Source organism: Athene cunicularia (genome assembly GCF_003259725.1).
Source record: "Athene cunicularia isolate RWA chromosome 3 unlocalized genomic scaffold, athCun1 chr3_part1, whole genome shotgun sequence".
NCBI lineage: Eukaryota > Metazoa > Chordata > Aves > Strigiformes > Strigidae > Athene > Athene cunicularia.
In genome coordinates, this window is record NW_020799097.1 from 28,960,918 (window position 1) to 28,987,952 (window position 27,035).

The 27,035-nt window shown below is 37.6% G+C and overlaps 1 protein-coding gene across 2 annotated transcripts in view; it reads right to left on the reverse strand.

The window, feature by feature from the left end:
• Positions 1-27,035, reverse strand: part of EYS (eyes shut homolog) — a 1,023,641-nt gene that overhangs the window by 100,928 nt on the left and 895,678 nt on the right. For both annotated transcript variants that reach the window (XM_026844748.1, XM_026844747.1), the window contains one exon: positions 24,205-24,425. In XM_026844748.1, the coding sequence (XP_026700549.1) occupies positions 24,205-24,425 (221 nt within the window). The remainder of the gene's footprint in view (positions 1-24,204; positions 24,426-27,035) is intronic.

Here is a 27,035-nt window from a genome sequence, read left to right on the forward strand (position 1 = left end):
TATATATTGTTTGATATCTGAGTATGTTCCTCTGGTCCTTCTTGTTATAACTTTTTGCAGTGTTATGCTATATGTGATGATTACAGAAGTCTCTTTTGAAAATCTTTTTCAAAATTATTTTTAAACTATGGACTCTGATTGATTCACTACATCGTCAAAAAAGGTGGGAATTACCTCTTTTGAGTTCTCCAAACATTAGACAGCTAGACCATGCTAATTATCCCCATATTCTTGACAGTTAAATATGCAGAAAAATACTTCCAGAGAAGGATTTATCAACTACTAAGACATATGCATAAGAAAGGCGGTATGTTCTGCCTAAAGTACTTGCAAATCTGCACTGACTAGGGAGGGAGCACACACACAATTTAGATCAGACATCATGATGGACACATATATTAGTCTGGTAAATCTCATCCTAGTGACTCACCTGATGGTTTAAGAAAACAACTGTTATCTGAAATTCAAGATTTGACATCATGCATGGCTAGGAATGTATCTGTACTGATATTAAAATTAAAATGTTAGCTTTTGGTTTTTTACAATTTTTAGAATGAGAGATTTTAAAATTTAGTGCAAAAGTTTAAAATACAAATTGCAGTGATTAAGTAAATACCGTGTGTGTGTGTGGTGATTTAATAGCTGCTGCTACTTAATTCTGGTAATTATAACAAATTAAATGAATGTACAGTTACAGACCAAACAGTTGACATGTTGATAGCTTCAAATATCTTTCATAATATGACATTCAATATTGTTATAATTTGCATTTGGATAAACTATGATTTATGTTATATAAAATATTTTATATGAGCCCTTTCATGTCTCTGTGAGAATTATAAAATCAAAGAAGAACACTCAAAATTTGTCACACCTGTCACATTTTGGTTAACACCAGTAAATTCCTGCTGAAAAAAGATTCTGTATATTTTAACAATGATGTGCTATGCCAGACCACTAAAACCAAGAGTTTCAGTAACCGCCTCTGAAGATTTCACAGAAAAAGGTAGCCTTGATCCAACTGAAGTGAAAAGGGATGCTTACAGGAAACTTCCTCTCCTTGGCCCTACAAGGAACCAAATCATACATTCTGCATTGGTATTGATTGTTTCCACAGACACTGAGGAAGTCTGAGCCAATCCATTGCTGATGTGAGCTGCCATGTCACTGAAGTGAATTCTGTCCTATCAACAGTGAATTTGGCTCTAGGTAACTTAATGCCAAATAGTCCATTCAACTGTAACTGCAGAGAACAGCTATGAAATGCAATGAAAACCTTCCAGCTTCAGGAGAAGGATGTTAAAGATATGATGTAGTCACTAGAACTGTGTGGTTCCAGCACAGGTTTGGGGATGTGGTTATTGGGAAATACCTGCAGAAACAATTTTCTCAGGTGATTTCACCTGAGTACCTGGAACAATGGATTTTTGGACTGCATCAGGAAAACACAAAACTAATAAAGAAACCAACAAGAGATGGACTGTTTAGATCCTATTTGTATATAAAGAAAGCAAAAGCTTATGCAAAGATACTCCAATCATAAACTAATACCAGCAGTAAGAGGACAAACAGCAAGAAGAAAATATAATTATTAACAGGAACAATGATTGAGCAATTTAGTTAGCAAAATGATTGCCTTAGAGCTAGGGGAGTGGATACTGGCAGTGGGGAAAACAATAGCCCTAGATATTTTAGTATTGAAATGTGAAGAATTCAAACATTACAGAGGAAAACACAAACAGCATAAGCAGATAAAAAAATGTAATGTAATAGAAATAATTAAAAAAATGGTAGGAGTCATGTTTAACGAATTTGATATCCTTCTATAACAAGGTCAACTGCCTAGGGGATGGAAGAAAGTGGTGGATGTAGTTTTTCTGGATTTTAGTAAGGCTTTTGATAATGGCCCTCACAGCATCTGGTGACAGCCACCAGTGGTGTTCCTCACGGTTCAACTCTAGGGCCAGTCCTGTTCAATATGTTCATCACTGATCTGGATGCAGGAGTTCATTCGCAAGCTTGCTGATGATAATCAAACTGGGAGGTGCTGTTGACTCTCTTCAGGGACAGGAGGCTTTGCAGAGGGATCTAGATAGATCAGAGCATTGGGCTATGATTATTGGGATGAAATTTAGCAAGTTGAAATGCTGGATTCTGCACCTAGGACATAGTAAAGCTGGGCACAAGTATGAATTGGGAGGGGAGTGGCTGGAGAGCAGCCCTGCAGGGAGGGATCTGGGGTGCTGCTGGGCAGCAGGCTCAATGTGAGTCAGCAGTGTGCCCCGGCAGCCAAGAGGGCAAACGGGGTGCATCAAACACAGCATAACCAGCTGGGAAAAGGAGGTGATAATCCCCCTGTGTTCAGCGTTGGTGTGGCCTCACCTTGAGTACTGTGTGCCTGCAATTTAAGGAGGATGTGAAGGTCCTTGAATGTATCTAGAGGAGGGCAAGAAGGCTGGTGAAAGGGCTAGAAATAATTTCCTGTGAGGAGCAATTAGGGACTCTGGATTTGTCTAGTTTGGAGAACAGGAGGCTGAGGGGTGACCTATTGCTCTCTAGAGCTTTCTGAGGAGCGGACTTGGTGAAGGAGGTGCTGATCTTTTCTCTATGGTATCCAGTAATAGGGCACATGGGAATGATTCAATTCTGTGCCAGGGAAGGTTTAGACTTGACATTAGGAAGCATTTCTTTGCTGAGAGTTTGGTCAAACACTGGAAGAGGCTTCCTAGAGAGCTGGTCAATGCCTCAAGCCTGTCAGTGTTTAAGAAGCATTTGGACAATGCCCTTAATGACATGCTTTAAGGTTTGGTCAGCCCTGAGTTGGTCAGGCAGTTAGACTAGATGGTCACAGATGCTTTCTCAGGGGGGGGAAAAAAAAAAAAGTATGCTCTCATAATATAAAATAAACATAAAATATCTGGACTTCAGTAGATAATTTACTTGATAGTATGCTCAAAATTGCTAAACTGTACAATAAATTTGGGTTGGGGTGTCCCTACTTGGTCCATCCTCAACAAAATGTCCTTGAAAACAACAGCTGATAACAGAGAGAAATGAGTGTGTTACAGTGGGTGTGGGGAGACACCCAAAACCACCTGAGTGTCCCAAACTCATCGTTCTAAGAAGAAACTGCACAACACCATCAGCCAGATGAAGCTGTAACCAGGGAATTACAAAGACACTTTTGAAACAAAGGAGTCAGCTTGAAATGCAGTGTAGAAGCACAGAAATTTGTAAAAGGTTGTAGTAGAGACAGGGTCAGAAGCAGTGACCCTGGTTGGGCATGGCCAGGCATCACCCAGTGGAATCCCCATCCCTGCCCGGATGAGGCCCAGCAGCTCCCTGTGGGACACAGGAGCAGCCTGCACCCTGCGTAGGGTGCCTGCCCATGCTGGTGCCTCAGCAGGGTGGGCACTGAGCTGGAGCACCCACATCTCCACAGGAGGGTCTGCATGTGGGGGACTGACCCTTTCCAGTGTTTACAACATCCACACTGCCTGTGAGGGGCTGTGTGTGTAGATTAGTTACAGAAAGTTGCTTAGAAATTTGCAGATGTTTATTACCATTCTGCAGTGTCTAATACTGTGGTTTAACTGTGGCATTGCTGATACTGATCCTGAATGTTTAGTCCACTTATTGCCATGTCATTGATAGATCAATAACTACACATCATTAATAAATCAATAGGACTTTGATCTCGATTTAAATCACATGAATTAAGAGGCTTTTCCCTATGAGAAATATCTATAAAAATTTTAAGTCAGGAAAAGAACTGCTGGTATAGGCTGCATCTAGCTTCTTATACTGCATAATTCTGAACATGCACAGACTGTTATGCTTATGCGTTTAGGAAACTCTGTAAGTCAGAATGAAAGTACCATCTAATTTTACACACCTCTTGGAACTAGGAAGTGCTTGAAAGCAAACAATTTGAATTAATGAGACAACCTAAAGTTTTTCTACATTGAGAAAATAGGTGTAGACAGAAGAAAACTGCAGATGTGGACATCCAAATAATTATCCATATTGCACTGTGGCAGATTTGTTTCCGGCTTTATCAAACATAGATAAAAGCATTTAATGGGATAAAATCTTTGAAGCATTCAGTTAGCTAAAACCAGATGCAAAGGTTCACAGTCTTGTTCTCTGTAGCATAATGGAGAGCCCTGAATTAGACTCCCACTTTTCAGACAGAACTAATTGGTTATTACTTAAGATTTTTGTTCTCTGAAAAAAATCAGTCCACTTTTTTCTTGAAAAAGAATTATAGTCCAAACAGAAAAAAATAAGGCAAACATAATGCTGTTTACCAGTAGCTATGGTGACTGCTTGTAGGAAAGGGTAATATGTTTACAGAGGGAAGAAAAAACCCTCACTGTGTCCTCCTTAGAGTAAAACCAAGCCAGACCAAACCAGTTCATTTGTTAATGTATTTTTCTTTACCCAAGCAAGCAGAGTGGAAAGGGAACTAACTTCTTACCATTCAATGCATTAATTGGAAAATTGTTCTAGGAAGAGTGTTGTATCATTTCAGGAATGCTGTGTGATATCATAATATCATCCTTTTGTGCTGGAGATCTCTGTAATAGCTGACAGCTTTGTAATAATTAACTCCTTTCAGAAAGCAAAATGGTAGTGAGGAGGGAAAATGTTAACAGTTCATGCAATTGTAAGGATTACTGGCACACTATCATTATAAATAATAGAATCAGGTGAGTCTTCTGTCTGTAACATAACCCTGAGATGTTGGATTCTTGTCCATATTGATGCGGTTTTGGGACACAATATTGATTTAATAATCTTTCTCTATTATATCAGTGTTGAGAAAACAGGTCAGGTTTATTCTCCTCTACATGTTCATTCTGAAATGGGGAGATCTGAAAGTGTTTATTTGCAATTGCCCCCTCTGCACTGCACTTTTTCAGAAGACATTTTTTAAGCTGGAGTACAAAAGAGCTGTACTGCTTAATCATGAGCTAATATGCATTCAGGTAATAGTGGGCTCTAAGAAACACATCAAACCATTGTATTTCAGCAACATTTAATACATATTAATGCTTAAACTATTGAAAGAGAAATGTGACAGAATTTACTTTATATTAGTTCAGAGCTTACAGTCTATACCTGCTGTTATTCATTAGGCCTGTGTGGATCTCTTAGTCACTCTATAGTAAGGGTTGCGATGTCATCTCAAGATGAAAAGACTTTTTTTTTTTTTTTTTAAAAAAAAAGGATGAATTCTCAGACCTCTCAGGAACACATACACTTATCTATGGCTGCTGTCGCTAGAGGTAGAACTGATTTTGCCTTTTTCTTCGTCCCAGAAGTAATAGGCAAGTGCATTTCTCGAATTTTCCAGAGTTTCACTTTACACTGACATCCATAGTGACACACACTGGTAGCAGCAAGCCAGTGACACAACAGTAATTTCTTTCCTACAGAGCCATTTATCCAGCAGTCTGAAATGACTCAAACAGCACTTTATAGCTCTGTTTTCCACCTCTCGTTATACCGCCCTGTCTCTCTCCTTCTAGCTGGCTACACTTCTCTGAAAAGAATAATAAAGGTGAAGCTGGACAAATTTTTAATCAACAGGACTGCAGTGGTTTTGGTGGCATCCCCCCTGCCCCCAGACTTTACATTCTATCCATAGAAAGCACTTAATAAATTCAAGATGGTTTTATGCATGCTTCTGACTGCAACACCTTCATTGATTTCTAAGGATGATCCAGCTGAGTACAGCAATGAAACAAGCACCTTAAGAACTTTTATTAGGTTCTAAATGAGGCACTGTTTCTCAGATTTCCCTCCTGTTGTTTTCTGTTCAGTTCTATAATGCAGATCAATACAATCCAGAGTTATCCTGGGTGAACAAAAAGTTGTTGAATGTATCCAGCTGTGGGCTTGATTAGATTTTCACTTCACTGGTATAAATCAGAGTAACTCCACATAAGGCAAGGGAATCTCAGTACTCTAAAATGGTGTAATCTCAGATGTAAAATGAGAACCAAGCTCCATTTTCTCTCTTTTTCTGCTGACAGTGTTAGCTCCAAATGTTGCAGCAGAAGATGAAGCTCCTTTACATGTAAACACTGAATTATACAATTACTAATTATTAATGATTGCAATATTTGGGCAGAAAGAAATATGCCCCTAACATCTGCTGGCAAGAAAGATAATTGGAAATGTTGCCTGAAAGAATACATACTTCTGCCTCTGTGACTCAGATGTCAGTGCATAATTACTGTTTAAAGAAAGGTAAGTGTTTTGAAGAAGTGCTGGTTACAGACATGTTACAGCTCAAAAAAAAAAAAAAGCAGTTCAGATGGATGGCTGGAGTATGTTGATTTTGTTTCTTTAATAATGTTCTGCTTTCAAAAATTTTTTTTAAAAAAAGTGTCAAGCTTAATTCCTGCATTATAAATGCAGGATAAAAAAAAATGTTTTCTGTACTGCAAATCAAAGGTAGCAGTGACATGCAGGCTCCTGCTTATGTGCTTACACACTTCACTGCGTGAGGATACCTTCATAAACACAGCATTTCTACTAAAATACATCATTTGTTAAATCTCACTGGAACTACTTATATAAGAAATCCTTTTGGGAGTGAAGTAGCTTGTTCAGCCCACATAGAGCATTCTTCTTCATTGTAGCATAGAAAGGGAAATGAAATCAGGAAGAGCATAGGAGAAAACTCCAGTGCCACAGTAGTAGTGAAAAAGAGGATACACTTGAATGGAAACAAACAACAATTTCCCTTCCTTCCCATGGACACAGAATTTTTCATGCCAATATTTACTAGGTTAAGCAGCACAGAACAATTATTAGAAGTAAGCAACCCTGAATTTTCCTTATTGAAAATGATGCTGCAATAAAGCACAGAACAAAAAAGGTGGGAGCAGTCAGAGAAAATGGCACACCACTGCTGGGCATTATTATTCCTGTTCTCCTGAGGTCTTAATTTAGAGTGTGTGTTGGGTTTTGTTTTGTTTTTGTTTTTTGTTTTTTTTTTAAACTGCAGAGATAAAAATGCAGTGGGGAGGGGGAACTGAGGTTATAGGAGCCAAACAACATTCTAAGTGTCTTAAAATAGTTGCAATACACAAACCCAGAATAACTAAATAGGCCCAACATGCTACAATCTTCTTTTTTTTATTTTTTTCTGGTAAATCTCAGAGCGTTTTAAATGTTAGCTGACATAAGGATTGTCAGAAGCTGAGTTTTTTTCTCCTCTCTGTGAAATTTAAACTGCAACATTTCTGCCAAGCTACTGCCAGTAGGAAGGTGCTTTTATGAGAAGAAATTACTTGAATATGCTACTGAAGGATTTACTTTCTCTGTAGCCCTAGCTTTATTTAAATGTCATGAAAAGCTGGCAAAACCCAATTACTACCAGCTCTGCAAAGTCCTCCTCTAAGTCCTCTAAGATCTACTGAATTTTGTCCAGAGGGGCTTTAACGGAAGGTCCATTTCTCTAGCTGGGAGTGGGTGGCATTCCAGCTGTAGGTGGCAGTAACCCACAGCTCTTCCATTTCGGAACCTAATGGAAGATTAAAGCCAACCCAGACACAGAGCAGTGTTTCACTCCAATGCAGCAGAACAAAATATGGATAATAAGGAATTTTCCCATCCAAGGATACCAGGCCTTTCCTGGTAAAGAAAAGGAGTTTTTGAAGAACGCATTTACTTAAATTATGATAGCTGTTTTTTTTTTGTTTGTTTGTTTGTTTGTTTTTTAAATAAATTGTACAAATTAAATATTTTTCTTTACCTCAGTTTGGTTTTTGTTTTTGAAAAGAGGGCTATTTTCCATACACAGGCTCTTGGACAGTGTATAATCAAACCTCTGTAGAGCAAAAAGATGAGATTTGACATAAAAACAACCTTTCTCATTTTGTCACCAATTTAGTTTTTGTAAATTGGGGTAGTCTGTGGTGGGTGAACTCAGGATGTTCTGGGTATTCTTTTGGGTTTGTGGCTGATGCTGCAGTGTTCTTGTCTAAGGTAAACTAATTGTGCGTGTATCTAGCTTCTTAGTGTAAGATGATAGAACACATATGTGGTCTGTGTCAAAGACCTGAGAAATACATGTATGTTGGCAAAGTTACTAAAAAAGGATGTTATCAAGACTAGCCTATAGCAAATGGTTGCAGATGTAAATATCCAGGAGTTAGGAACTGGCTGATTCATACTGAAAAACCCCACCCCAAAATATAGACAAAAACATATTGATAAACAAAATTCTACATTAATACATACCAATTTATCTATGCATACACTTACATAATAATGCACAACTGGTTTTGCTACTACACAAATATGTATTCAAAAAAAAAGATCAAATCTGAGGTTTTAACTACATTAGTTCTAGGCAGAAATAAGATATGCTCATTTAAATCGTCATTTTCTACACATTCTGCACCTAGCAAGATTAGTTCATACCCACAAATGCCATCTTGTTCATATTAAATCACAGCATTTTACCATCAAAGTACAGGACAAACATCCTCTCATTTTAAATCTAAGTTTTATAAGCCCACATCTGCTCCTAAATCATCAACTCAGCTTTAAAGACCTGCTTGAAAACAAACAAGCAACTGTCCATAAATAAAAAGAGTGTCCGGATATTGAATCCTCCTCCATCTCAGTATTGGCTCCTGCCTTGCAGTAGTTCATATGCAAAACATGCTCTCCTACAGATGGAATCCACTTGTCCTTGCTATTAAATGAAACACAGCAGGACCCAGAGAGCATTTGCTGAAGCTGAAAACCGACTTTATAATTTAGCCTTGAATCTTGAGCTGGCATAACTATCACATTATAAATCTGGATGCTAAGTCTCAGCATTGTAAAGCACATAAAATAAACTCCTGATTGCTTTGTCTTTTTCATTGCAGTTTAAGCATACATACTAAAGCTAGATTTCAATGTTAAAAACATCTTCTGTTTGTCCACTCAAAGGATTTCAGTGCCTAACAATTAAATAGGTAACTGCCAAGAGCAAAACAAATATAGTTTGTCTACCTCATTGTTTTCAAAGCAGGGAAATTAGTAAGGATATTCAAAGACTGCATCAGTTTTTAATATGTGAGTGGATACATTTAACTTACTGTGAAACCAGATGCCCATTTATACATTGCATTCTTGCTCCATCATCCCTGCAACAGTGACAAATCAAGGAGCTGTTTTCCAAGGGGTAGTGCAAAGTGTGTGTCTCACTTCAGCTCTGTTTCCAGGGTTTAAGTGAATCTTAAGTAGGCAAATTTCACCCTGGGGAAGGCAAGGGTCTAGGACTCGCACTGACAGAATCAAAACCGGAGAGAAAGCAGCAGGAAAAGGAAATGTATCATAACTATGTTTCCATGTAGTCTCCAGGCAGAGGATGGAATTTAGACCTTCTGATTAATTGACAGGTTTGGTATTAGTCACTGGGAACATTTTTTTAGGATACCGTCTTTTGTGTAAAAGGAGTATAGGGTTGTATCAGGCATGAATAGAAGGAAAAGAAATTTCATCAAATTATCAGCTATGAGTGTATCATATAATTTGGACTAAAGGCACCTTATGGAATGTGTGTCCAGGGGAGCTGAAGGGTTGATTCCAACCCTTTGGCAAACTTTTCATCTTAACTGCTCAATGAAATCTGCTTGGGGTAAAGTTAAAAAAAAAAAAAAAAAAAAAGGTTAAAAAAGCTAGCAACCTTCACAATACAAAATTTAATTCTTAATGATTCTTAACACCAAATGGTTTTCAGTCCAAGTCCTAGATTTTTCTAAACAGTTTCTTCTCTCCATTACATTAGTATATTCATTCAAGTAGTGATTCTGATCCATGTAACACTATCATGAATACTAATGAATGACAAGGAAAAAATCTGGATTACATAAAATGCTAACATGATGAAAACAAGTTTAGCTTGAATTTTGGGATTTAAATCAATCTCTGAATATTTTGGTAAGGTGTAAAGTCCGTAATTTATCCCTGAAGGTATCCAGGAAAGAGCTTAAATCTGGGTTAGTGAACTACTGTGCTTGGTTTCTGGCCTAGAAATATGCTGCACTGTTTCTGAAAATGGTTTACAGAATGGAAAAGTGGATGAATAATTGGGTGAGGTTGACAGCTGAAATATAATGATGCTATACTATCATATTATAATCTACCACAAAAAAAGAGAATAATTCCTGTATTTTCTTCAGCCTACAGATAGTAGCACTTTTCATGTTTGACTTGAAGATTTGTGTTCAAAATGCTGTTTATAACTCAAACCCTCTTGTTGTTAAGAAGAAATTTTTGAGATTGAACATCTCTGTTATTGATGCCATACCAATTCTTTATCACGTTTCTGTGTATTTTACAATGACTTTTCTTTGGGTTTTCTGGACCCCTGATTCAAATAATTCTGAAGATAATAAATTAAATTAAATATATGAATAGTCACAGGGCTTAGACTGTCAAGAAAAATACAAAGAAATGCTTATTGTGTATCTTGGGCAAATGCTGTTCATTTATATTTCATTAATAATATTCACTCCCAATGTACTCCAGTTCATGTGTCTGTTGAGAATTTTACCTATTTTCTTGGTGTCCTCATCTTTACAACTGGGGGGAGATACAAAATAAACCCAATTGCCCTTAACACCTTTACCAACAATATATTCTAAAACTCCATAATATAATGAAGACAGTTATGAACAAAAGAACAATACATGCAGCAGAGCTATACACACCATATAATTAAATTTTTTGAGTGCATATACAAACACGTGTTTGTATTTGTGTTCCCACACAGATATTTAACTCATAGTTCACTAATTCCTGATGATTGCAGCAAAGATGATGATATGTTAACCAAGTTATGAAACTTCACATTCTGTTAGAGCTTCAAAGGCTGTTTGGAGACAGGAAAGAGATGTCATGACCAGAGCTTTTGTAACCGAAGCCTTATATACCCCTCTATAATCTTGAGAAAATTTGTGGGGAAATGTAGAGATCTCTAATGTAAACAACAGCACTGCATAGAGTCCTTATAACTTGCAATTTCAATAAGTTTTTAAAAACAACACTCTTGATGTTGAATAACTGTTTTCTGTCTGGGACATTTCACCTTGGGGGATACCTGAGGTGCTCCCTCCCACTGGACTCAGACAGGAGTGTGAAAAACTCCTAGCACTTCTGTATTCTTTTATGTACACAGAAACATAAAGTATTTGTAAAAGTACTTTATATGTTAATATATAATGAAGTGGTCCAGGTACAGAAATGAGTTGAATGTCCAAAAACTCACATAACTGTTTCATATGGCCCACTTCAAATGTCACAACCACATTAAAAGATTATAAAAAGAACGAGCATGGTCAGTTTTCTGTGTAGCTTATCTTCAGAGCAATTAAATGTTTTTTTTTAGCCATCTATAAAACTCCTTATTGAGACAATGTCAGAAGAAATCTAATGCACATGCTGACCTCCAAGCCAGATGAATTTTCCAAAGTGTACAATAAGGCTAAATTGATGGGCATACTGAGAAGGTGACCTGAATACAAGAGCACACAGCACCCCTTACTGAACTCTCATGCCTTGTGGAGTAATACAAATCATGCTTTGGCTCCTCACTCATAACTCCTAAGCACTATCAGATTTTGAAGCACAGAAGAAGCAATACCAGTTGCAGTCTTACAAGCACACAACAAACATACTTTAACTGAATGTAACTAAAAAGTCTGGTAATAGTATGAACACAACTATTAAAAAGAGTAGTATGTCCCTAAAGGAAACATTAAGCCTTTTAAAGCTATGCAGGACTTTTTATATAGTAATACAGGTAATTGAACAGTACTGATACTGAATAATAGATAAATGAGATAGACAGTACAAAACTATTACTGAAAATAATGACCTGAGCATTCAAGGTACTCCTGTAAAATTATTTTTATTGTTCACGAGTCTACAGCAATGCTAGATGACTCTGTGGTTTATGGAAGATGCCAATGGATCTACATTAGGCCTTGGGCTGACCTCTTCTACTGTGATTTGAGGGAGGTCCTGATGAAGAATAAATGGATTTTTGTAGTTCTAGGGTCTTTTTATCTTCATATCTCCTAAGATATTACAGCAAATCAGTTTTCAAGAGCAGTTGTTTCGTACATATTTTTGTCCAAGACAGTCTTTTTTGAAGAGGGATGCACTAATTCTCTAGCAGGACACCAAATAATTCTTAGGTCTCTGGATTCTTTTATGAATAACACTGATCTTCTATGCTCCCCTTCACTTAAGAATAATACACAACTTCAGTAGATCTTCCCTAGTAAAAAAAATATTCCCTCCTTTCTGACATGCAACAGTGATATTTAATCCGAAATAACTGGAGTCAGTTGTGGGGGAGACTGTACAAGTACTGCATGTATTGACCCATGACAATGGGTGATGAGAAAAAAGCGATGGACTAATGAGGTTACCTTTGCCTTTGAATAGTCAGCTGGACGCCCACAGATACTTGGTGTACATGTAGAATATCTTCTCCATTTCTGTCTTTCTCCTCTCTAAAAGCTATCTTTTCTTCTTCTAAAAGAAGCCTAATCTAACTGCGTTATATGCGTGCATACATAGCAGGAAATTCCCATGACTATGTGGGTACCACTCTTTGTATTTATCATACACATGATCATAAAGTTGGCTGGTTTTACTAACTCAAAAAAACCCAAGGGTTACTGGATAAAAAGCCTGCTTCCTATCTTTCTGAAAAGCAAACTTAAATAAATGCTGTTACTGAGAAAAAAATAAATTTGGTGATACAGTGATCTCTGTATCAAGATGATACCTCATATCCAGACTTGCCCAATTCTTTTTGACTATTAAGCATGTTCTCAAATTCAACAAGATACCAAAGATGTGTGGCAGGTGCACCCGCCCAATGAAGCAGAGCTTCTTGGCTGCTGCAGTGCAGCAGCTCCGGGCTGCCTTTGTTCTCGGGGCCTCGCGGTAACTGGCGCCTTTGGCCAATGGCAGCCGCTGTTGACTCCAGGTCAGACTCGGCCTGGGGATCAATGGAGTCCCCTGGGGGAGACATTTTGAGCTCGTCCCCTGGAGCAGCAGCTGCGGTCGAGGACTCTCCCCTTAGGTCAGGACACTGCCCAAGGAAACTCCTCAAGGGGCCTTGGGTCGGGACCCTGCCCTGAGCAGGTCCTCGAGGTTGAGAGCCCTCACTTGTCAGGTGAGTGAGAGAGCGCTTTGGGTTGTCCTTAAACCCCAGGGAGTGGGGCTTCATTCTGCATTTTGGGTGGCTGTTAAACCTCATAGAGTTTTTTTACGCGTTCTGGATTGCCGTTAAACCCTAGAAAGTTGTTCTGTTCTCCTCTCACAGACATTTGAACCTGTAATTTATGGAGAGCTACCTAATTGTGTTAATATTTTTTAAAAATTTATTTTGGTAGTGGTTGTTTATTTGAGAGCTTTCATAACAAGGTGAAGAAGGTTTCTCTAAACCATAATCAGAATCTGTTATGTGAGTTCAGATAAATTTCACTCTTCCTTGCAAATCCCCATAACAGGGATTCAGAACAATGATGTTCTCACCCATTCAATCTCCAGTCAACTACACTAGTCAGGACTGAAATGTCATACTTTTTCTCTCCCTTATATAATTTTCGTTCCTTGAAGTGTAGAAATCTATGACTAGTAGGTAGGTGTATATGTTAGGTTAGCAGCAAAGGAATAAATGTTCTAACATATATTATAGATGGTGCATTATTCATCTTTTGCAATACCAGTCTTGTAATTTTATTGTGGTAACTTACAGTAAACAGTTAGAGCATATTACACATTTCACTGAAAGGATTATCTCTGTGGAAATTTGGAAAACCGTTAGTACAAAGAATATGCAATTTTATTATTTTTCATCCACATACGATATGATACGACATATGATATGACATATGATACGACTTCTGTGATATGACATATGATACGACTTCTAACAAACAGTATCGGCTATACTATTTGTCAGGATTCATAGCAGAGTGAAATTCTTATTAAGAATCCATGTACCACAACTTCAGTTGGACAAATATGTATGAATAGTGTTTTGAGTACTTCTATATATACTCAAACATCTCACTGACCTTGGAAAATGATATTATTCCGTTCATTTTGCTGATGTGTTGTGTTTTAAAGATACTCCAAATAACATACCCCTTCTGGGGTATCAGAAACCAGCTATCAGAAATGCTGATTTGGTTATGTTGGAATTCTTGAAAATAATGTTACATAGTATTTCTGGTAATTGAGTCAAAACATTCTATTGAGATGACTGGTATTAAAATGACACTTACTGGCAATAATACTGGCAATACTTTCAATACCCAGACTAAAATTTTAGCCATGACAGCTTCTCTGATCTAAGTACAATTGAATTGAGATGATGTACAAACATCAGGTTTAACAAATTATGTGCCCAGCTTGCACATTATCTAAAGTCAGGAATTTGAACTTCTATCTATATTTGGATCCTTGATTTTCCTGCATGCTCTATTTTCAGTGTGTTACTTTTCACACTAATTGAATACTAAATCTGAAGATCTGAGAACATAAAAAATTGATTTTTTCACAGATATTTTTAGTAGAATCACCACTGTACTGTCTCAATTAAAACCAGAGAAAGGTTTACTCTTTGAGCATCACTTTTTCTAACTTGTTTGCTTCGATTATTTTTCAATTGCCAGAATTTGTTATTTCAACAGTACTTCTATGATAAAATGATGTTCTGAAGCAAACCAATTTGGAAGAGCATACCACATTTCAATCATTAGTGAAGAAGTCGCATATTTTAAATGGTTAATTGAAAAGAACAACAGCGGCATACTAGTATAGCAAATTACATTTATGAGTTTGTACTTTGCTGTTTCCTCATACATTATCATTTACAGATGTTTTGTCTAAAATCTTAAAACATCAACTCTTAACACTGTCAGCTTAATAGAGCACAGTTTTGCTTTCTTTGTCAAATCTCTTCTCCATACTACTATAATCTGAGGAATAGAATGTCTAAGAAATATGGTACAATAAAACGGGCATCTGTTTCTGATACCAAGAGTGAGACACACCTAATTCAACTAATCAGTCTTGAAATAGATATCCTAACACAACGGTGGATTAAACCAATTTACTATCTAAACTCCAAGGACAAGAAGCTGGAGTTAAAATTTCAATTTTCTGTTTTTGATTGAAGGAAAACTAAGGTGGGAGAAATGCAGATTTAGTTCAGAAAAAAGTGTGCAAATTTTTTATATGGGGCTTAAGACAAATGAAATTCCTTTTACCAGAAAGATCAACTTGGGTAAATGAATTTTCTGTTAATGCCTAGTGTTAGGAAAATTTGAGACGAAATTTTCTCTTTTGTTTACTTTACTTTCCTGTGAAAATGTGACATAACAAACACATGTCCAACAGTATCTTGGTCATTCTGAGAAGATCAGTGGCATTATCTTTCACACTTCTCAAAACCTATCTGAAAGATTTTTCCTATTAAGTACGGCATTATTTTTTCCTCAGATCATGTGGAACCTGAAACAATGAACAATCTCTCTGACAGAAAAATAAAGTTTGTAAATAAATTTAAAGGAATTATTTTCTTCACAAAAGCTCAATTTGAAGTAAGAATTAGGAAAAGCAATGGATTTCCAAATGTGAATCTCTTTCAAAGTACCAAACTCCAGTTATACTAGCTACCTAATCTCATTAAAAGTATGGGATCTAAAATACTCAAGCCCACAGACTAGTAATGGTGTGCAACTAAGTAATGGTGTGCATAAGCTTAAATCAGAATAATAATACCAGAAGTTTCTGGAGTTATAAAACATGTAAGCATCTTTAGTAACAAGTGATCTGCCCAAAAAACAAACTGTTAAAAGGAAGCAGGTTATCTGCTTCAGACAAATCAGTGTAACACAAGTGCATATGATGCAAATTCTGAAAAGGTGTGAGAATACACAACTCCCATCTGGAAATCTTCCTTTGCAAATCAACTAAAATTAAATTTAATTCCTTTGATTTACCTTTCTGCAAGAGCTAAATACAGTGGAAGGTAAAACATTAGTTCTGGAGTTAATATGGATCTTAGTGAAGTTAACTAAGATTTAGAACTGTAAAAAAACCCAGTAAGTGGATGTTCTAGATAATATGTTGTTTTGAGTCTCTTAGTCTATAAAACAGATCTATAAAAAGATCCTTGATACATGACCAATTCTGCTATTTCTGACTAGCTGGTTCCTCTTTTACCCAGAAACACCTACATCTAAAGCAGTGATAGGAAACCCATAAGCAATTCTAAAAATTTGGCCTGCAATGCTGTTAGCAGTTTTGGGAGGTGCTTCAGTGCTCCTTGGTTTGAAAATGGGCACTTACTCATTCTCATGTCATAATTTTATCTTTAGTTCATCAAACACACAAATCAGATTTTGTGAGGTGGAAGCAAACTGCAGCTCTGTGCTAGAAATATGTGAAAAGCATTAAGGGCATAAAAGCCTATCCTCAGATTAATACTTTCAGCCAAAATCTGACATAACATGCATTTTTGGCTTATCGGCACAATAAGTACTTCTGGCACATGATCTGGGAAAGGTTCACCATGTCTACCCTTTGAAATGGAGAATGACATTGGAAAAAAGTGGAAAGGAACATTTAATGTATCCAAAGTCTACAGCTTGAGCTCCTTTTTTTCTAAAACCAGTCATATTGATAATGACTTTCTACTGTTTAATTCACTTAACATTGAGGATATATAATAAAGAGACCACAAAATTTGTTAAGTATACTTCACATGGTCCACTCAGTATTTGCAACATATGGAATTCTATCACTTAGCCAAGTTCAATTATAACATTTCCTTTAATTTACAAGAAAGCTAACCTAGAACTCAGTTTATAACTTTAAAAAAAGATATTCAAAACCTTATCAGATGAAGAAACTGTTTGGATAGAATTTTTCATTTCATGATCAGTTCTTTAAGACCTAATAAAAATGTGATGCCCTGCATGTGGAAAACAGTTTATCAAATGTAATCTAAAATATGTCTTTTCCTATTTATAGCTGAAAAGGTACCATCCAAATGAGACCTACATATCCATGAAGGTTTTTCTTACCTTAGCAGGGGATGAAAATTGAAAAATTACACTCCTTGTGTATTTTTATTGATTACAGCATTCATGGTGGTTGAAATCTGAAGATAAGTGTCTCTCAATTGAAATTTATTGCTAATTGAGTTTGATTTTTTAGTCTTGGTTAATTGATCAACATTAATGGACCCATCTGCTGTACCAATACACAGGGAACAACAACAGTAAGAATAATCACTGTGAGAATACTTCGAGACACTGTAAACATGATTGTTTGTGGGAGTAATTAACTTGGAGATCATACTCTGCACTATAAAAGCTAAGCCTGTCTATGCTTACATTGTCTTGAGTCTTTATACAATTTAAAACAAATGTATTAATCAACTACTACTAGTGTAGTGGCTGGCATAATTGTCAAATCATTGGTGAAGTAATTTTACAAGTTTATTTCCCCCACACAGATGTGTCTTTTTAATTAACACTAAGCTTAGTTTGCAACATCTGGCTCATATGATCAGGGGCCACACAGAATATTAAGAGCTTTCTAGGTTAATATATCCATGCCCTTTTCAAATACATACTTACAAATCCCTTTGGGCCCCTCACTACAAAAAGGACATTGAATGACTCAAGCGTGTCCAGAGAAGTGCAACGAAGCTGGTGCAGGGTCTGGAGCACAGGTTGTACCTGGAGCAGCTGAGGGAACTGGGGGTGTTTAGTCTGGAGAAGAGGAGGCTGAGGGGAGACCTCATCGCCCTCTACAGCTCCCTGAAAGGAGGTTGCAGAGAGCTGGGGATGAGTCTCTTTAACCAAGTAACAAGCGATAGGACAAAACGGAATGGCCTCAAGTTGTGCCAGGGAAGGTTTAGACTAGATATTAGGAAGCGTTTCTTTACAGAATGGGTTAGGTGTTGCAATGGGCTGCCCAGGGAGGTGGTGGAGTCCCCATCCCTGGAGGTGTTCAAGAGTTGGGTTGACAGCACTGAGGGATCTGGTGTAGTTGGGAAAGGTCAGAGTTAGGTTAATGGTTGGACTGGATGATCTTCAATGTCAACCTAGATGATTCTGTGATTCTGTGAAATCCAATAAGCTTTGAATTCACAAACTTAGTCATAAATACATGACACTCAAACCCTAAATTTACTGAGTAGTTATCATTTTTGTCCTCTGAAATTAACCAGTCTCTGGAATTCTACATTAGCACAGATTTAAAGTGCAGAAGAGCTAGTGAACTTGCAAAAGTTCTATAGAAGCAGTAGAGCATTTACATAGGCAAGAGAGTACTTTTTTTTTAAAAAAGTAATAAAATAATGGCTATGTAAAGAACTAGAAATTTAGATTTGTACTGAACTATTCATCTGATGCAGCATAAATTAAATACTATCAGAACAGCTTTTTTCCTTCTGTGCTGGTTTTGGCTGGGATAAAGTTAATATTCTTCATAGTAGTTAGTATGGGGTTATGTTCTGGATTTGTGCTGAAAACTGTTGATAATACAGGGATGTTCTAGTTATTGCTGAGTAGTGCTTACACAGAGTCAAGGCTTTTTCTGCTTACAGCACTCCACTAGCACATGGGCTGAGGAGCTGGGAAGGGTCACAGCTGGGACAGCTGATCCCAACTGACCAAAGGGATAGTCCACACCAAATGGTGTCATGCTCAGTATAAAAAGCTGGGGGAAGAAGTAAGAAGAGAGGAACGTTAGGAGTTATGATGTTTTGTCTTCTCAGGTAACCATTATGCATGATGGAGCTCTGCTTTCCTGGACATGTCTGGATAACTGCTTGCCAATGGGAAGTAGTGAATTAATTCCTTATTTTGCTTTGCTTGCTTGTGCAGCTTTTGCTTTACATATTAAACTGCCTTTGTCTCAATCCACGAGTTTTCTCACTTTATCCCTTCTGAATCTCTTCCCCGTCCCAACCCAGGGGTGGGGGGGGAAGATTGAGCACCTGTGTATAAACCATGACACCTATAAACAAATTTTAGTCAAAATATAAATGGAACCAAGATAATACTTTTTTTTTTTTTTTTTTTTCCTAAATGAAAGTGGAGTGGATCTTAACTTAATGAAGATAACTAGAGATTTCCAATTCACAATATGAAAAATTCAGTAGTTTCACAGCAAAATGTTGATTGTGCAGCCGATCCCCATCACCGTGGGTCTGCCTGGCCATCTTGGGGCTGTCTCCTCACTAGGCTTGATCCTGATCCCCCACCAGTGCACCAATGTCCCATCCCAGCCTCAGCCCATCACTAAGCCCTGGGATGTGCTCGATGCCCAGGCCTGGGGCTGCCCCCATGCCCTCTTGCTGCCCTGCTCCTGGCTGGAGTGGTAGGATGGGTTCTGGCTGCTGGGCCCTGCCCTGTCAGCCCACTGGGGAGCATCTGATGCAACCAATGACCAGACCACAGAGAGCTGCTGGTCCCTGCTGCATTCTGAAATTTTGTATCTGAACACTAGGCGCATATTAATTCTTGTCTCTTGCTACCAAAAATAGAAAGACTTTTTTCTGTAAAAAAAATTTCTTCTGCATAATTGTTTTAATTAAGAGGATGAACACTATGATAGTATTTCTGTACTCTGATGTTGAGAAAAGGCAAGTAACTTTCTTTTAAGAACAACTGGAAAAAATGTTTCTTATGAAACACACCTGCCTATGCCCAGCAGTGTGTTGACAACCTCCAGTGTTCATTATAAAACACATCTGAGATATGCGCTATGTAAGACTTCGTGGCCTTTCAGAAGCAAAAGCTCTAATTAGTTGCCAAACACCTTAAGAATAACATGAAATGATATATATATATATTTTTTTTTTTTTTCCCACTAAACAGTGCAATTGAAACACTGGCAAAAATCTTAAGTCAATAACAATTTTATATGAATCATCAAATTGTTGCTTGTTTCATCTGTTTTTTTTACAGTAATAAATACACAAATGGAAAATTAATGGTGTAGATGGGAATAGTTTTAACAGTATAGATTATTTACAGCTCTCATTGGCTGCAGTCTCATGAATATAAACTCATTATCTGAAGATAATACAGCTGTATAATCCAAGTGCACCAGTTGAACATGGGGACTAAAGCCTAGAAATTTTTCCTGATAAACTATACATAAAATGTCTTATTCAGTTCTCCTGCTCCACACATGATATGGTGTGAACCAAGTTGACGTGACAGGTTGATGACCAAGTAATTAATCAAATAGTTGATAGGATAAAGCAACTGATGAATCAAAGTGGAGTTGGGGGTATGAGAAAGCCTTATCTTTCAGCTACAAGAGTTACCAAAGGATATTTGCAACCAAAGCACTGAAGGAGGAAGGTGACAACACACCCAACACACTTAATTCTTTTATTGAATAGAGTTTGTTATGGTATGCACATTTACTCAATACATTCCTAGTATTATCAGGCACTGCCTGGAACGAAGTACAGGAAGAGTTTATAGGACAGAATGTCTCATCATTCCTCTCAGAACATGCTTCACCCACTGAAGCACTGTACTTAGGTCTTAAGACAACAGAGGAACAAACTTTGCAGATTGTTCAGGCCCAGGTGAAAGAGGTTCTGGAGCCAGAATTGCCAAGGCTGATCAAGAGGTATAGAAGTCATTGGTTTCCCATATCTCCTCAATCTGCTCAAACCCGTGGAAAATGGAAATGGTATACACCAGACTGAACTATTCCCCCAAGGGGTTTCTGACCCTGACATTATGTCAGGCAGATTCTGTGTAAAATGCCCACTAGTACTTCTAAAAAATGGCTGCTAGTATAGGCAAATCTACATCCCAACTGGCCACCCTGTTTACATCCTCTACAAAGAAATTGGTGCAGATATATAGATGACTTACCAAGAAGTGAATCTTTTAGATCTGTCACACTTCTCAGCAAAGCAGAAGTGATTTGGTTGATTACATGTTATACAGTGATGGAGCAGTCCATTTTGAAATATATGTTTAACTCTCCAGAACAGGGAATGTTGCACACACTGTGGACAAAATGAATCTTCAGGAATTTGGGATGCGGGAATTGCTCCTCTAAAGATCACTAACCTAGTAACCTATCCAAGTGAGACCTCCAAATCCTGAGAGATTATTGGGATAGCTTTTGTTGCCAGTCTTGACAGCTAAGAGGAGTGATCAGCATCTGAAAAAGCAAACTCTATTCAGCCAAGTGAACAACATGAAATCAGAGCTGCAGTACTTGAATGTGAAATATGGCATCTAGATCTTCCTAGCAAGGTGAAGCTTACTGCATATGGACAGTTTGTGAATTGACTGAAGAATGTATGTACATACATATGAAAAGCAGCAAACCAGGTGAGAAGAGAGGGAAAGAACGACCTCCCTTGACCCACTCTCTCTAATGCAGCCCAGGATGCTGTTGACTTTCTTTGTCACTGGAGCACACTGCTGACTCATGGTCAACTAGTTGTTCATCAGAACTGGCAAATCTTTTTCTGCAAAGCTGCTTTCCAGCCAGCCAGTCCCCAGTCTATACTGGTGCCTGCAGTTATTCCACCCCAGGTGCAAGACTTCACATTTCCCTTTTTTGAAAAATATAAGATTCTCGTTGGCTCATTTCTCCAGCATGTTGAGGTCCCTCTGAATGGCAGCAGACATATCTGGTGCACTAATCACTCCTCCTTGCTTCATATTTAACCCTTGTTTCTGGATTGCACCCTGTCCCATTGTATAGATCATTAATGAGGATAAACAGGATGGAATCCAATATTGAGACTTGTGATATTCTGCTAGTGATCAGCCTCCAGCTGGAACTTGTGTCACTGATCCTTTGTGCCTTTTGAGCCTGGCCTTCAGCCAGTTTTCAGTTCACCTCTCTGTGCACTTACCTAGCTAGTACTTAATCTGTTTGTCACAAAAATTTTTATGGGAGGTAGTGCTGAAGCCTTACTAAAGTGGAGTAAACAACATTCAGTGCTCACCCCGCATCCGTCAAGCCAGTCATCTCATTGTGGAAGGTTATCAGGTTGGTTAAGCACAATTTCCCCTTCATAAATCCATGGTGACCACTCCCAACCACTTTCTTGTCTTGGATGTGTTTGGAAACAGTTTCCAGGACAGTGTGCTCCATCAACTTCCCACAAATCAAGGTGAGCCTAATCATCTTCTAGTTCCTCAGATCCTCCTTCTTGTCCTTCCTGAAGTCTTCTAGTCCTCAGGAACCTCTCCCAATCACCTTGGTCTTTCAGACATAATCAGGATTGACCTTGCTATGACATCAGATAACTCCCTCATCACTCATGTGAATCCTATCAGGTCCCATGGATTTATATGTGTCCAGTTGGTTTAAATGTTTCCTAATCTGATCCTCCACCACCAAGTGTAAGTCATTCTTACTCCAGACTTTCTCCTACAGGTCTGAGAGGAATAGGATTCCTGAAGGCCAGTCTTATCAGTAAAGACTGAGGCAAAGAAGGCAATGAGTGTTTCAGTCTTTTATGGATCCTTTGTCACCAGAACACCTGCCCCATTCAGTGGCAACCCTGTATTTTCCCAAGTCTTCCTTTTGCTGCTGATATACTTGTAGAAACATTGGCCTGAATCTCCCCTGCTTAATTAATCTCCAGGTGGACTTTGGTTTTCCTAATGCCATATCTGTGTATTTGGATATTTTTTTCTATATTCCTCCCAGGTCACTTGGCCATGCTTCTTCCTCTTGTATGCTTCTTTCTGATGTTTGAGTTGTCAGGACTATCTTGTTCATCCATGCAGGCTTCCTGTCACTTGTTTTCCTGCTCATTGTAATGGATCATTCTTGGGCTTGGAGGAGGTCATCCCTGAAAATCAGTTGGGTGCTGTAGAAAATCATGAAAATCATGCTTATCTCTGGTTTGAACATGCACAGTGTTCTATGACTCCTCTGGACAAAAGTGCAATGACCCTTTTTGGAACAAAAGTGTTTCTGAAAAGGGCTGAGGCCAGCACTTGGAAAGCAGAAAGGCAGGAAACAAATCCAATGGTCATGAATTATTCAGGATCCAAACTTTAAATGAAATAGTATCCCATAATGGTAGATGACAAATTAATCAGTAGAATGACAGAGATACAGCAAGGAACAACAGAGGAAAAAATAGACTCATTACTGCCATGTACACTCAGTTTCACCAGTTTGGTAGGCAAATTATGTATGTTTTCATAAAGTTGCCTTGCTTTCATTTCTGGTCTAGTCAAAGACTTAGAGATCAAAAACCTCTTTGGTGTTCTTTGTGTACTCACATCAATCAAGAGAAGCAGAGAGGCACCTCAAAACTCTGATTCAAGGCCTCCTCAACCTAAGAAACATACAGTAGTCCAAAGCTTTAAAAGAAATTTAGACTATGTTCCATTCAGCATCTGCCTCAAAATCGAGGTATAATTTTTAAATTAGACATAGCAGCTATCTCAAAATTTCTATCGATTTTAAACAGAAATATTGTTCCTAAATGCTGAGTACCTTAGACAATGATCAAGTTACTATGGCTTAAAAGGCTACTGTGCTCCAAGTGAACCATCATTCAACTAAACAATCATCTTCTGCGCTTTTATCTCATGTCTCTTTTGGACCCCATTTCCTCTTTCAGCATGATGCACTTAAACTTTCAAAGGTTCTTTGACAATACTTCTTCACACATGCTGAAGGTGCTGACTTACTTGTTAGTGTTTACATAGCATGATGATGAAGGCCTGTGCTGTATACCCAGCAGCACACTGTGAAGATGTGTGAGGGTACAAGGCCTAGTAAGATACAATTGTTAGAAGAATGAGATCTTATGTGCTTCTGTCCAAACTATCTATACAAAGAGTCTGATTTAGTCACTGAGCCTTGTAGTGGAACTGAAGGAATTCTGGCAGCAACCCAGCATGTATGCTGTGTGGGCAATGAAACTACATTTTATGTCTCTTTGGCTGTAAGGAAATAAGGTATAAAATCTCACTGGTTAGGCATGAAGATGGCACATTTTCTATTTAATATTATCAGGACAAAAGACTGGTGATTACTTCATTACACAGAAAATTATAGTGATTTCTCATGATGAACCTACCAGCCACAGGAGTGAATATATGATAAAATGATCAAAGAGGTAACTCTTACCTAGTGCAGGTCCCACCATTGTGACACGGATGATAATCACATATTGGAACATTGCAGTTCTCAACATTCCTCCCTCCAAGAGCCTCATCTATGATGAACAACTCTTTGTTGTTAACTTGAAAATCCCTAATACATCCTTTATAGCCATGTATCTGTCCAGCACATCGATGAACCCCTTCATGAACAGGAACATTTCCAAGGAAGATTGATCCAAAGGTAATCTTCAGAAACAAGAAGAGAATCATCAGAAAAGAATGTGATTTGTGATGTTACTGTAAGCAATGAATGAATAATATTTAGAGATAAAGGAAAAAGCCATCATTTGAAGCCGGTCAAAAATCATGACACTTGCTGAAGGGATTTTTTTTTTTTAATTGTGGTTCTCTTTTTTAAAAAAAATCCCTCCAATCCATACAAATAGAGTGTTTTAATGTGTTTGCATATTTTAAAATGTGTAAGAAAACGTGGATCCCATGAAACAAAAATTCGAATTCCCAGCCTTAACAGCAATGAAGATGGTAAGGTTTTCTCAGTGCTTCCCTCATTCTATACTATGAGTTTTACATTCATGATTGCAGGTTCATGCAAGAACACTGGAAAAGCTGTAGACTTGAAGACAAAGCCTTTCTTTAGGATCTAGTACCTACAGGACCCCAAGATAAGGGGAATATTGAAAAAAGATTTTACTTTTTTTAGATGAATGACAGAAAACAGACCTCTGTACTGAAGCCCAGGGAAAAACGGAAAATTTCAGGTAATAAATTCTAGAGCCACAAATGCTTAGAACATCCTCATAAAGGTGCCAAAGAAACACCCACAACTATTCCATACTGGGACTAACCATATTAGTGCTCACTATGGTATTTCCTGTGTTACCTGACCTAGGAGTCACTTGACCATCCATAAAGGATCTGTGACTTATTTAGCAATGTTAAATCCACTTCACAATGCCTGACTTTCTGGAGTTCTGACATGGTGTTTCACCATTCCTAAGCTCCTTTGCTAAATGTCTGTCACTAAGAATTTAAAAAATCATATTTTTTCATAAGTGTATCACAAGGTAATGCATTTATTTGTATGATACCATCAATCCAGAAAAAGGGTGAAACCTAGCCAATTCAAGTCAAGTAGGAATAAACTAGTGGAATAAAAACTATATCACAGTATGTGTAAAACATGTGAGGAGATAATTTATAATGAAGGAGCCCTTCATGTCATATTCAGACATCAACTGTAAAGAAATAGGAAGAGGAGGAAAACATCATATTGATTTATCTGGAATTCACACATCCGTATGATTTTGCTTTGCTGTTTCCTGTATTGCTTTTATCAGTCCTGAAGCTTATGTTGCTATTTCAAGTGAAATTTTGAGATACAATGAATGTGAATACTGCCAGATATTCCTGTACTTACAATGTCTTTCATTTAGAATGGAAAGAAAAAAAACACTTCTTCTAGAGCATGGATAAAATTAAATCAGATTTTTCATGTGGAAGGAATTCAAAGACATTGGCTCAGCACTTGTTAAATTCATTTCATATCACTTGACTTTATCCTCTATCAAACAAGGCTATAAACCAGTGTAGTTACAGACAAGATTTTTAAGTAGTGTTTGCAGGCATTTTCTCTCTGCTTGTGAACTTGTGACAAGAACTAAACAAAGCATTGGACTTGAATGCAAAGTCTCTATGATTAAGAAAACGGATGTTAACACTCTTCTTGCAGCACAATTTTTATTATTTGGTTTATTTTAAGAAAGCACTGACCCTGGGGGCAGATCCAGTGTACTACAGAACAACTTCAGTAGGCTCTGCTCAGTTTCTTGCATCAGTGGATTTTATCATGGTATGTTAGATGTTCAAACTCATGCTAGTACACCAGAATACATATTCATTCTGTAAAGGCCCTGTTCTGAATTTAACTGGCTTAACCAGAATATATTTTAAGGAAGCACACAGGAAGAATTCCTGTAAATCTTGTTAATAACACAACAGGCTTAATACCACATTACGTTAACATTATGTTAACTTTTGTAATACTCATGCTGGAGTTTTCAAACTTTAATTTGAAAATGTCCTCCTTCACTTTGATCCTGCACAATAAAATGGATTAGCCTGGCCAGTAACAGGAAGAAATTCATTAGTTCTCCTAGAAAAAAAAAAACTTTTTTTCTTTTTTTTGCTTGTGTACTCTGTAAAGAAAATAAGGGCTCTGGGAGATTAGGAGCAGATCTCTAAAATGTAATAGTTAGTCATGAAGATATGACAATTATACTACATAGCATGCAAGAGGTTATTCTGGATTAAGTATTATTTGGTGCCATGAAATACCTATTAGTGATTACAGTATATTAAGTGCACTCATAGAGATAATTTTTTGTACTGTTTACCCGAAAAGAATTCAGCGGGAATTCTCCAGGATTGCTCTGCAACATGAACCAAAGTGTGGTAAGTGGGGATGACCAGAACATTCACTTCAAAAAATCACTCCTGGTATGAATGGAAACTTAACTGTGGACCCCCACAAAAAGAGACAGAGAAGACTTGTGGACTTTCTTAGGAAAGAAATTTCCTGATTAGGGGCATCAATATTCTTATGTATGATTCTTGTGCATAACATCAAAGGTCCTGTAAGTTTTTCTATGAGTAAGGTATTGCTGTCTTCTCTATATAATTAGGTGCTTATGGGTAAGTTCTTTCCCCAGATTATCTATGCAGAAGCTGCCAATACCTGAAACATAAAGGGAGAGACAAAGGAACCTTCTGCAGGAGAACTTCAGACTGATCATCTGGAAGCTATGAACAGACGATTGGTCATGCTAATAGCAATAT